This window comes from Phymastichus coffea, unplaced genomic scaffold, assembly GCF_024137745.1.
Source record: "Phymastichus coffea isolate CEN01 unplaced genomic scaffold, Cenicafe_Pcof_1.1 PCOF00105, whole genome shotgun sequence".
Classification (NCBI taxonomy): Eukaryota; Metazoa; Arthropoda; class Insecta; order Hymenoptera; family Eulophidae; genus Phymastichus; species Phymastichus coffea.
In genome coordinates, this window is record NW_026706916.1 from 317,465 (window position 1) to 331,426 (window position 13,962).

The window sequence follows — 13,962 nt, forward strand, 5'->3', positions numbered from 1 at the left end:
TTGCATCCAAAAATTCATTTCTGTTTCATTACAAATATCGTATATTTTCCCTAGATTTTTATGATTCCAAATGATTAAAATTTCAGTAATCATATTGAAATAAATATTCAAAATTTGCGCAAATTTTTTTCATGATTCCAATTTCTGACCCATGTGTGATTTCTGACCCAACCTAACATCCTCGTGTGTCTATGCCCTCGTCATTACCATTACATCTAAAAATTAAAAAAAAATTAATGATTCTTCCATAATTTCGTTCGGCACGCGAAAAACTTTCTTTGTCGAAATAGCATGACTACAAGCGTTCAAAAACATTTTCATGCACTTGCAAACTTGAGCTATCAAATGTCGGAGGCGGTGTAAAAGAGATCGATTTTTTTCTTAGCTAGTTCCCAAAAATAGTTTTCTCCTCTTATCACATGAGCATGTTAACATTAAACTCAAATGATTCGCACGAAAACTTGTTCGCTCGAAATACTCTTTTCATACATGAAAAGACATGCTCAGCCAGCACATACAACAGCACTCAACCAAGGTACATATCTCCAAGACAAACCAGTCATCGCAATAAATTACTTAAACTGTATTCGTCGATTGGTTGCATTATAAGTATGTTCGTCACTTTCGCGACAAAAAAAACATCTTATTTGGATTCGTTTATTAAAAAAATTCGAAACATCTGAACGTAAAGTTGAAATTTGAATGAATTAACAATCAAAGATCAAAGAGTTTCATATTGCATAAAAGTTTGTATAACCTGACGGAATGCGCATTAAAAATAGACGGCAATTTAATTTTAGCGGGTGATAGAAACACTGGTAACCAGTATGTACTTTATCTAAAATAAGACAATATGTTTTCGAACTTGTCCCGCCCAAACCTTTTTGGCACAAAAAATATCGCAATACCTTCGTATTTTATTTTCCAATTTTCGAATAGAGCACTCTTCGAAATTACATTCACAGGCGACGCGACGAATCGACGTTTGTTATCTACAGTCAAAAAAATTCATGAAAGTGACTTGATTGGAAAAAAAAATCATCGTCATACGTTACTCGTCGTACGGAATGAAACGAGCTCACAATTAAATCATCAAAAAATGAGATACTGATTTTCTTGTTCTCTCTTTTAGTTAATTTTCAGTGGAGATTACACGAAGGCGATGAACAAGGACTGGCACAGCAGCCACTTCTGCTGCTGGCAGTGCGACGAGTCGTTGACAGGTCAGCGATATGTCCTGAGAGACGAGCATCCTTACTGCATCAAATGCTACGAAAGCGTCTTCGCTAATGGCTGCGAGGAGTGCCACAAAATCATCGGCATCGACTCCAAGGTAAATAGATCGTTCAAACTGGCTCGGCAAACAAACGGAATTCCTAATGCCCAAGCGGGAAAGCAGCTGTGCCCGTCGAGCGATCGTTTATTGTCGTTCTATCCGCGGGACCACGTCGAACTTTCGAGGTATTATAAAGCACCGCCGCGACGAGCTTTAACCAATTCCCGTCGACTGGTAAAGCAGCTCAGATTACCGCCATCCAAGAATAGCTTAAACGACTATTCTGGTGCAACATCTCGCACGCACACGTATCATATCCAGTAAGCGCGCTCGCTTGCATCTCTCGCGTTTTGCACATTTAAAGGATCTCTCACGCTGTTGAATTCATGCGTGTGAGAAAATTTCATTTTTATTTATTTATTTATTTATTTTTTGTTTTATCTCAGTTGAGATCCGTGAAAGTGGTATTTTTGAAAAGTGTACGAGAATTGCTTCTGAATTATTATGAGGGTTGTGAAATCAGAGCGAGAAAATTTTCGTATGGCAACATGAGCTTGTAAGGATGTGACCGTCGACCTGCTCATTCCTAGAAATAACTTTGCGAACGTGCGCTCGTCTTCTTTGCCTCGGAATATTATTATTAGTCGTGCTGGAATGATTATTTCCTTGGTGCTGTTGTTTTTTTGAGAGTTTATGTTGCGACACGGTCATGTTTTACATGACGCTTTATGAGATGCTAAGCGCGCACAATAACATGGACTTTTTGAATCTAGTGGTTAATATTTAATGGGAAAATTTTAAAAAGCAAATCGTATAGCAGCTGCATTATAATGCCTATCTTTATTTGGATTGTATAGACTAGACGTTAATATTTGAAATGTAAAGAGTACGTAGTGGGTAATTTTTCTTCCATTTATTAAAGCATTTGTAATCTCAATGAAACTCTTATCTGTTCGAAATGCACAAAAAACTAGCCTAGAGCTTAAAGTTCAGATTTTTCGGCGAGAACCAAATGTGGCGAATGTCAACAGAGACGTATCGGGCACGTAAGATATTGATTTTGTTGTTGGTATTCCACAGGATCTGTCGTACAAGGACAAGCACTGGCACGAGGCTTGCTTCCTCTGCAGCAGATGCAGAGTGTCCTTGGTGGACAAACAGTTTGGCAGCAAGGTAGACAAGATTTACTGCGGTAACTGCTATGATTCTCAGTTCGCTAGCCGTTGCGACGGATGCGGCGAAATCTTCCGCGCTGGTACGTGCAAAATCTCAAGCGCAACTCACATCCAAAATCAAAAATACGCCTCTTATGTTTGCCTCGGGAAATGCAAAGCGCGACGTGGTGAAATCAGCCTTACATATACATACAATATATCGCGCAATGTCAAATCCGATCACGTAGCAATTAATCTAGCTCATTACTCATACGATCGAGCGCGAATTTGACTTTTAAACGTGATTCACGGCACAGCCAGGGCCCGGGGGACCAACTTTGTATGTAAGCTCGTATTATTCGGCTCCACTCGTTAAGGTTAAACGAGTCAAGGACCCGGACGTGAGGACACGAGGCGTTCGGCGATCTGCCGATCGCCAAAAGTCCACGCGAGTTCGCAAGCCGCCTCGATAACCGCTAAGCGTCATTTCAATGATTGCATCGATGAGTATAGTTGTTATCGAAACGCCAAAGCTTACCATGAGTCGTAGGCGTACATGATTTTTTTGACGATCTACTTGGTTTCGTGATTGCCCGCAAGGTGTCTCATTATTTGCGCTGCATTATCAGTCAATAACAAACATATAACTGACACTCCAATTCATTTTCTGCAAACGGAAACTTTTGACAACTGTTAAGGCTATTAAGTTATATTCTTCAAAATATTTGTTTTAATTACAACACCAAACAAACCTTATTGCAATAAATAATGATATGCTTTGACGATTATATTACGCAACGACGCGTGGGCGCTTGAGGAAATAATTAAGAATTCGCGAGCCGATGCATTTTTCATCAAACAGCACTGATTTATCACATCCCTAATTTCCAGCATCTAATTAATCGGATCAAAATGTTTTTTGATGTAATTCTACGCGGAAACGCGCATTCTCGATTCAAATTGGCTCGTGGCAATTAAAATCGTGAGTTTTGGCGTGGCTAATATACGAAAACGGCCGCTGAATAATTGTCTTTTTGTCACTTAAAAATAATTACAATTGCGCAACATTTTCGCAAAACACACCTACCACGAGTACTTTGACAGTATGTTCTGCATGTCCAAATGTGTCTTTCAATGTTATACGTGTCTTGAGAACGTAGACTGCGTGTCTTGTACACGCATATACTACATCATCGAGTTCGAATGAATCACACGTGTTTCTATCAGCTCTCACTTTTTAAAAATTCTCCAACGAACCGTCAGTTTGGATATTATTATCGAGATTTCTTGTTTTTCAAGGCGATGAATATGAGTTTCGGAAACTGTGAGAGTACACCGGTTCTTATGGCACATGAAGCAGTAGTTTTATAGGTTTACGGTTTCGCTTGTGTGTTTTCAAAAAGTAGTGACGTATGTTAGAAAATCGATAGTTCAAGAATGCTTGTACGTCGAAAACAGTCAATGATTTACGATTTTTCTTTTGCCTTCGCAAGTTATCGATAGCCAATATTTTTCAATTCACAATATTTATTTACGGAGTATGTAGAAATATAAAAGTATCAGCCAAAATACCAGGAAGGTGAATAATGAAGCCATAAAGTCTTCGGGACAAAACAAAGCATCACGTAATTTTTCATAATAACGTTGTTTGCGAAATTACTCGTGTCACATAATAGGTGTGTCTATAACGAATAACTTTTTGGTTTTCCGTGCACCGCACAAAATCTATATAGAATGACGTTTATTTATACGATGACTCACGAATTGAATGATTTATCTTTGCGTGAGCTTTTGCAAAGATTGAACATTTTTAATATGTAATATTTTTGATAGATTTTTTTCTGGTTTTCTCAATGGAGATTGATGGCTGAAACATTTTCATAGCTACCAAAATATTGTATTAGCCGTAACTCCACTCGCTAAAAATAATTTCACGATGAGCAGCTCGGTGGATGAACTGAGATTATTTATATTAGTAATTGTGTTTGAACACTTTCGAAGAAATTTACTTAAATTTTTATACGTAATAAAATTGTTGTTTTGATCACGCGATTTTCGTTTCTTTTCAGAATTCGTAAATTAACATTGTCTTTTAGTAAATTTTAAATTAATTCGAAAACATGTAACTAAAATTTTGCAGTTTTCGTGATAATGGCCTGAATCATTTTAGAAGTCATTGGTGATCATAAAATAAAATAATATTACAGCGTTACTAGAAGAAAAAAATCTCAAAAAAGCTGAATCCGTTATATAGCTGATAGACCATTTCTTACCCACGTACGTGTGAACTACTTCCGCATACGACAGCAGCATAGGTATAACATAGTTAAGTGTACACATGGCAAACATTGTTGTCGTGACTTTGTCAAAGCTAAATGTTTTGCATGTTAATTATACAAAATGATATAACCATTGTGTATTTTTAGAAAAAGCGATTTCGTACGTGGCTTTACCTGAACTTGGTTTTTTAAGCGTGATAGGGTTTCAGTGACACTGGTTGCTTGGCAAATTGACGCCAGGGTGAAGAACAAATCGAACGCTTTGTAAAGTTACCGGCTACCAAAGCCATGAAAGCATCAATCGACGGACTTTAAAATTTCTTCATGAAATGCTGTTACACTTGATTTTATTAAGTAAACTGATACACGATCCGAAATTAAGTTTCATCGAGCTGTTAAAAAAATGTTGTAGAACAATGATATCGTCACGACCGATCAACGAATATAAACTTCAAAAGCCACTTGACCTACAAAGCTACGTAGCAGTGAAACTTTCTCCCCCAAAATAAAAAGCACATAAACCAGTTCGACGACGGGCGCACGAAGCTATACTTGCAAAAGCGGCAACTCGCACCATAAAGAAAAGGGGGGAATCATGCGTATGCGCGGACAATGGCGTTTACATGCCTCCTCTCTTTCGCTCTGAAAGCCACGTGACCAACCGCTCCTCTGCAGCAGCAAAGTTTATCGTCTCTCTACTTCTCCAGAAACATAAGCCTCAGTCAGTCTCAAGCCTTCTGGCTAATCGCGCATACACGCAGTGTTTTACCTCGGCGGCGTTGTAGGCACGAACGCTTTCGTAGTTTCTCGTTCTCACCCTTAGTCGCCGCCAACCTTTCGAGTTTTTAATTGTTGACGCTTACCTTGCTGTTTTCAACATCAAATCATTTTCATGTTTCTCACGACAATTTGTTTTCGTTGGCGTCTGAAGGCAATTGTTCGTTACGAGTGACTGTACGACGAGATGGATAAACATGATTGTTGTACGCGACGGTTTTATTAGCCTGGCTATGCCACCTTTGCTCGAACAATCTGTTATTCATTCTCGCACCCGACTGTCACTGTAACTCTTCTGAAAAAGATTCACAAGTTATTTGTCTCACCATTCACGTAACTCGTCATTTTTCTGACAACGTTCGTATTTTTTTATCATCACTTGACATTTGTTTGCAGTGCCATCTTTTCACGTGAATATAATTGATAGCTTTGAATTAACTTTATTTGTATTCAATAATAGATGTTGAAAACCATGGTAAAAAAAAACAAACAGTATTTTTCAAGCAATTATTTTTTCATTTTTGCATACTCAAGCGAAAAAAAATGTATAATTCATTTAAAAAGAATCATCCTTTCTTTATCATAAAATATAATACTTGTAAATAATCAAGCAGTTGAATAATGCTGTACAAAAGAATCCTAATCCCGTGAAATCATGTAAAGAAACAAAGCGCAGATATGATTGACGAACGAACACCATATCACAGCCGCTAATAACTTGTCAACCCTCGCGTCAACAGTTAGAAACCTTCGAAAAGTAAAAAGGGCGCGGCAGTTGAAAACTCCAAATCCGTGCGAGCTTTACAGATCCACCTCCGATTCAACGACCATGTCGACCCTACTACCAAACTACAGACCGGGTTATTGGCGACGTGCTATCCATTGGCCACGTTATTACTATTGGAACGAGGAACCGACATCCAGCGTAACAAGTTTGCGTGATCTACGTTCACCGAGGGTAGTACGCAAGTGGGCATACGTACCGCCGCCACCAAGACGATTAACGGCCACGAGTATGGCTACCGACGCGTTGAGTGACCGTCTGGCAAATCGATTGCATTTGCACACGAAAACCGTCGGTGAAGAGCGTATCCGCCGTGCCCGCGAGAGAAACGAGGATATTGCCATCTTTAGCATGATTCCGCTGGGCGGTGATCCGACTTTTCGCTGCTGTCTCGGCATCTATTGCTTGATGGGCGACGCTAGACGCGCTGAGCCAGGTGATCTCTCTTGTTTTGTTTGCTTGCCGATACGCCATCGAGAGCGATTCGATCGATTTCTAATACGCTGCGACTTCTCTCTTCTTTTCCCCATTTGACACATGCGACCAACACTGTATTCCGGTTTCGCGTCGTTAAACTTCGCGCGCGCATCGAGTGCTAACTCAATTATCGCGTCGAATTTTTTTTTTTTTGTTTTTTGCGCAAACGCGCGCGCGACAAGCGGAAAATCAATATCAACCTGCCAATCCATCAGCGAAATTCTATGATTGCGTTAGCTAATTGCAGCATTAATCAATGCTGAAACTTGAAATTTTCCACTGGAAAAAAAACAAACGAAACGTTTAGAAAAAGGGCGTACAAAACACACTCCTTAGGTAAACAAGCTACGAAGGTTAGTTACTTTCCTTTTTTTACGATCACGGTCGCGTTTGCGTCCATAAATTCATCAAGGAGGGCTTGAAGTTTAATCTTTTGCACTTCGTTTAATCAACTGCGCAAGAAATGTTTTCTGTAAAGTAACTGGCTAATAGAAATTAAACGTATCGATGCATGATGAGTTTGTTCTCACCACCAAGCAATGAATATACCATAACTGAGCCTTCCGTGACAAACTGTACAATTACACATGCTCGGCTAAGTAGAAAAAATGATACTCTCGGGAGAAACGCACACAACGAGACTTTACTTAATTAAGTCTATAGCTTCGCAGTGAGAAGTAGAAAAAAGATGGATGTGTATTGTTACGGTCAAGATGATAACTCATCGTTCTATCGCTGACGCTCAGCATATTAGTAGGACGTGAAGTTATGGCACGTTTAATAAGGAAGCGGCTTTACGCGCGTATTACCAAACATGTTGTCGCTGAAATTTTATTGCGAGCGATAAGGTTTGCGCGTACTTTTTTAAAGTGCCACTCTCGCGTCAGTGATGTTCCTTTTATTTCGCTCTTTGATCATTTCTTTATCCTTGATATACGAGTAATGTATTACGCACAGCAGCTTTCGGATTATATATTTAGACTTGACTCAAAGAGAGCTGCCGCTTTCCCAGGAACGCTTGGAATAGTATACGAGGCTTTTGCTCTCTCTCTCTCTCTCTCTCTCTCGCATTCTCTCTCACTCTCTCGTTTTTTTTGCACGGTAAAGTCTTAATTGAATTTTTCGCAGGCTTTGCAAAAAATCAAATGTCTGTTATGTTATAATAACTTTCAACACGCCCGCAGTCGTTGTCACTTATGTAAATCTAAACTTCCAATGTCTGATTCATACTAAAGTAACATCTTCGTGTTAGATAGTAAAGTGCTTTTCGTATTTTTACTTTAATTCTCGCACATTTGAATTACAGATTGATCGCTAATAAATTACTCAATAACATTGTTGAGTAATTTTCCTTTCTATAAAATTCGACAATCGATGTCAACCCGGTCGGCTAATGCGACAAGTGCAGTACACGCGAGAGTAGTCGTCCGATGAATGTTGTTGCCACATCGTTGCGGCTTAAAGTAAAAGGCCTTGGAGCTTCGTATACATACTTATACGGAGTGGCTTTGGGCCTCTAATGACGTCATTGTTGCGTTATATACTCTTTCTTTTTCATTTTCTTTTTGAGTCATATATGCGCTGCAACTATGGAAAATTCGTCATTTTTAAAGCGAACATTTTCTCAGATGATCGTACTTACAAGTGTCAAGTTCACAACGACTGCGTTTCATCTTGAATTCTTGATTTTGTTGATCTACAAGAAAGCAAAGCTTGAGGATTAATGCCTTTCTTTTTAACATAGTTTATTCGGATGCACGTCCAATTGATGTCATATTTGCGTCTTTCAAGCAATCCTCTAATTTATTGGCATACCAAAATATTTCGATCTGATTTGATTACTTTCTTCATCATATGATACTTGATTTTTTTTATTGCCCGAAGGTTTATTCACAGTTCTATATACTAAAAGTAATTTTGCAATCGACTTTTAGTTATATAATAAAGTCGATTGGCGGACATATTTTAATCGACGTCATCTTAGTAAACCGCCAAACGAAAACCAGAAATTCCAATTCAAATTCCGAATGTGCGCCTCAATTACATCCCAAAAATTCGACGTTGAACCGCATAAGGATATACTTAGATCATCGCTTCTTATAACACTCGCGATGCCGCATCTCTCTTCCGCGTTTCTTATTTTGCCCATCGGAGAAACAAACATCGATCACGTCTTTTTTGCAAGATAGGACAATTTGAGTGAAAAACAAAAAGAAGAAATAGTCGAAAACATCCACGCAGACTTGTGAATCATGTGTGCACTCGTGAAATGAAAATTTGCGTGTAACTATTTGAATCAATGAAAGTTTATATGTTACCGGGTAAGTCATTAAATTGCGTACAATGCGATTATACATATTAAAGTGAAGCAAAAATCACGTTTAGCTAGTAAATACGAGCTTCATTTCTTCGAGAAAGACAATAAAAATGACCCTGAGTCATTGAGTCTTTCTTCAGGATGACATAGTACAATGTAACACTTATTGACTGTCATAGACACGTTTCTGCAAATCATACTATAATAGCACATTTGTCGTAAAAAAAGGCTGTTTTATAATCACTGTGTAAAAATTCGTAATTCAGCAAAGCGCGCAAACAAAACCATGCAACCAATTTAGCTATTAACGATGACGTGCCTCATTAGCGTTCTTTCGTATGTTTGACAGAGGTGAGAGGTCGTGTTATTATCCTCAAGGACATTTTCAAAGAAAAAAAAGATCTACTTTAACATCGATTATTTTACGGCTCTTTCGGGAATATTCAGGTTAATCAGATTCGCCTTTACGATGGGACAATGAAATTATCGTTGTTTCAACGATGATATAGGTGTAGACACTCCGACGATAAAAACAGAAAAATTTCCTAACGTGACAGGACCTGTAGTTTACGAATGTTAACGCATTAATAGCTGACTTTCCGTCCTAAACGTTTCGCGATAAAGGTTCTATTTTGAGGTATTGCAATCTAGCGCCATAACAAAAACAAATACTACGCAGATTGCATAAAATATAAAGCTTTTGCAGCGAGGAAGCCCGTGACAACATTATAAACGATGTGCAATATCATTAATCTTTACTCTTCATAAATAATCGCGGCAACCGATATCTAATAAAATAACGACACGTGACACTGAATGAATAATCAATGCAGTTCTCTCAAAATGCGAAAAAGGAAATCGATGATCGATCTGATTTGGTAGCACCTGTTTTCGTTACATTTACAAAATGATTTGCATAATAATCTTCGTCAAACTCAGATTGATGCGTAATTTTTTTTTGATTCTTGAATTCTGGTGTTAAAGCTGACCACGAATCTGGCATTTGTGATCGATTGCCGTCGTACGTGTGCTTACCGAACAAAAGGTAATGTTTACCTTGCGATGATCGTCACCTTGTTAAGTACACAGATGAGCGTATAATGTGCGCGTTATATGCATTTTACTCTGAACAAACCAAAAGAAATTATGCTCACCTAGAAGCGCGATAACGGTGTTAACTTGTACGGACTTTTGCGAATCGCGTTTCATGCCGAAAGGCTCAATTATACACGTAAGGCACAACTGGTTTTCGAATGAAAAAAACGAAACACGAGAACAACATACAATTGTCGTTACCTCGTTATCAAAACTTAAATTTATTTTCAGTCCCGAGGTGTGTGTGTGTACGAGTATGTAAGCATCGTTTCCCCTGTATTCTCGACTAAAGTCATCGACAAGCCCAATTGTGACATATCCTTGACAATATCGACTTTCTCGCATGCGTACACAGTTATGTGAAAAGGCGTCATGTCACGCGTACGAGGTGCAAATCAGCGTGCAGCTCGTTAGGCGCCTTTTCACTGACTCGGCATGCGTTGCTCTGTTTCTCTTTGCCAAATTAATCCAGGGAGAATTGCGTTTCCTCGCGCCTGTTAATGAAATACACAAACTTTATAGGTGAGTATAAGGTTCGCGGTTATACGCGCGAGTTGAGTATACGCGCGCAAAGCACGAGTTCTGAATTCGTTTGTAGAGATTCTTTAACGAGGCAAACAAAAAGGCTCCGACGAAAAACAAGAAATAAAATCTCATAAAGCGCACGATATTAGTCTATTCGAATGAATGGGTTTTCGTTGTTTAGGCACCAAGAAGATGGAATACAAGACAAGACAGTGGCACGAGAAGTGTTTCTGCTGCGTAGTCTGCAAGAGTCCAATTGGTACCAAGAGCTTCATCCCACGCGAGCAGGAAATCTACTGTGCCGGATGTTACGAAGACAAATTCTCAACTCGATGCGTCAAGTGCAACAAGGTAAGCAGCTTGAGAACGCTGGAAAATCACGGGCATATAACCAAATGATATTCGTTGCAGATCATCACAACCGCAGGTGTGACGTACAAGAACGAACCATGGCACAGGGATTGCTTCACCTGCACCCACTGCGATCAATCGCTCGCTGGGCAAAGATTCACGTCCCGCGACGACAAGCCATACTGCGCCGACTGCTTCGGCGAACTTTTCGCCAAGAGGTGTACCGCTTGCTCAAAACCGATCACCGGTAAGTCGTTGGATCCTCCTTTTCTGCTCGCTTCTCGTCACTGTTACGTTCAACTCGCTTGCTTTCCGAAGGTATCGGTGGTACGCGCTTCATCTCGTTCGAGGACAGGCATTGGCACAACGACTGCTTCATCTGCGCAGGCTGCAATTCATCGATGGTCGGACGCGGTTTCATCACCGACGGCGAGGACATCATCTGTCCCGAGTGCGCTAAACAAAAGCTCTCGTAAGGTGTGCTTTCGGGCACTTCCATCCCCCCCCTCCACCTCAAAAACCACCAGAAAAATATAAATATACATACCTTCGATGAATAGAAGAAAGTGAAGAACAAGGCGATTATTGCGAGTGCGGGAGTCCTCGTGCTCTGCTTCGACGCGGATTTCAAGTCATTTGGAATCTGCGACGAATGAAGAATTTTGTTTTTCGAAAGAAGCTATCTTTGATTGGGTTTTCAATTAAATGTGAGGTTCTAGGTGAATCATCGCAGTGAGTATGAACAATATACTCGTTTGTATGGTACACCTTCACGAATATAGAATCTTACCTGATTTTATTACGACGGTATATAATCGTATAGATTTACAAAAAGTGTGGAAAAACTAGTCTAAACGTTTGCTTGAATTTTTAAGGTTGAAGCCCAATCGAAGCGACAGTTCTCCTTTTTCGTACACGTCGACTAGGATTCTCTTGGAATTCTTTTGCTTTTTTGTCGAGTGACTTTTCGAGTTCATTGATTAATTATTCGAGGCTTTTGTTTCGCCGATACTACACGAAATAAATGAATATATTTTGTAAATGTACAACTTTGCAAATGAGATATTTTATAATAATTGTGTTTATCATCTAGTGCAGTATCGTCGAGACGCGAGACACAATGAAATAATTTTTTTTTTCTTTCATGGCGAGGACTCGAGATTACGTTCAAACGAAATTGCCTTGTTCTGCGGTAAAAATATTTAAGAGCAAAGTTATCTTTTCTTGGCTGTTACTATTAGTGCAGTTCTTTAAAGATTGTAAAACTCCAGATCGAACGAATACTTAAAGAGATAAAGAAAAACAAAATAAATTACTAAAGTATATATACATATATACATATAACAGGTGCCGTCGCGATGTTAATCATTATTGATGTTATTGTTTTTTCTTTCGCTTTGTATACATTAATGTAGAAATGTAGAACAAGTGAAGACAGCCAAACTGTTATTTGTCAGAGGTGGGTTCAAGATAGAACAACTAAAAAGCTTGCAAACTGTGTATCTAAACAAATCTTACGTGTATAGAGTCGTTTTATTTTTATTCGAGTCTAACGTGTAACACAGTGTAAGCCAACATCAATTCGTTTAAAAAGAAAGAATAATACTATTTACGTATTAAGTGGATTAACATCGATGACCAGCGTGTGATTGAATTAATTTATTCAGGGAGGAAAGAAAATAATGAGAGAGTAAATATATAAAAAATTTTTATCTTATTGTGGTTTTTTTTAATTATCGCTTGCTTTTATTATATAAGTGAAGCATTTCTACGATAAAGATCGACAAAAGAAAAACAGCAACTCTGAAGAAGTTCTAAATAATCGTGGCCTTACGATATTCGCAATGTAGTGGATGTCATCTACAAATCAAACAAAGAAAGAAAACTAATACTTTTGCGCATAATTTTAGATGTAATGCTACACTATTTATGGCACTTATTGCGAAATGTAAAGAATACTTTAAAAAAAGCAAAAAACAAAGCTAGTGGATACATGGTGATAGAGCAAGCATCAACAAAGGAAAATATCGCTGTATTTTTTCTCTCGATGTATTGAACGTTTGCCTGTTAATGATCGAATCAAAGAAAGCGTCATGATCAATAAATTATGCCCACTATATATTCTCACAAAAAAACCACTTACATACTAATCGCCTTAATTAGAAATGATACGCGTTGAAAGAGAAAAATTATTCTTTAATAAAGCGTATCATACTGTTACACTGTAAAATTGACAAATGAATAAATGTAATTATTTACGATTAAACTGTTGATTATTCTTTATTTTATATCTTCTGGAACTTTTTTTTATACAGATTGGCTGAAATAGGAACATTAACAGTTTTATCAATTTTCGTTCAACATCCCCTGTAGAAAAAATGTACACCTGAAAAAGAAATAAAAATACGTGAATTAATATCAGTGTTTAAGTTCATTTTAACGAGTAATGCCAGTTTTTGCATTGAAAGTTCGATTACGAACGGCATAGAAATCTACCGAATCGACTGAAACAGAGCTTCCTGACAGAAGTTTGTATCATACCAAGAGATGGCGATGGATTGCTACATTTGTAAAATATGAGAGTGCATGTTAGTTGCTTTGTTTTATCAGTGGAAACAACAATTATACATTGAAGTCCATTTTGAATACAATGTAGGTATTTGTTTGAGATTTTTTTCTTAATATCGATAAAACTTCACTTTGAATTAAATATGAAAACAATAAAAATATTTTACAGCGATAATTTTATTTTCCCACACCAACGTTTTGGCACCTACTGCTTTAAATATGTGTTCTATTTTTGCATACTCCATGGTAACTTCAATAGATAACTGTTACTGAAAAATATTTATAATAAAATATATGTCTTCTTAAGCCTAGCCTTCAGTTACGTATAAACAATTATCAATTACAGGAAATACGTTTTT

At 38.1% G+C, this 13,962-nt stretch overlaps 1 protein-coding gene across 8 annotated transcripts in view; it reads left to right on the forward strand.

Moving 5' to 3' along the window:
• The window catches only part of LOC131670272 (four and a half LIM domains protein 2), an 88,117-nt gene extending 75,509 nt beyond the window's left edge, over positions 1 to 12,608 (forward strand). For all 8 annotated transcript variants that reach the window (XM_058945735.1, XM_058945737.1, XM_058945734.1 and 5 more), the window contains 5 exons: positions 1,133 to 1,333; positions 2,357 to 2,531; positions 10,866 to 11,035; positions 11,096 to 11,282; positions 11,354 to 12,608. In XM_058945735.1, coding sequence (XP_058801718.1) covers positions 1,133 to 1,333; positions 2,357 to 2,531; positions 10,866 to 11,035; positions 11,096 to 11,282; positions 11,354 to 11,511 — 891 coding nt within the window. In that variant the 3' untranslated portion in view covers positions 11,512 to 12,608. The remainder of the gene's footprint in view (positions 1 to 1,132; positions 1,334 to 2,356; positions 2,532 to 10,865; positions 11,036 to 11,095; positions 11,283 to 11,353) is intronic.
• Positions 12,609 to 13,962: the final 1,354 nt, after the last annotated feature.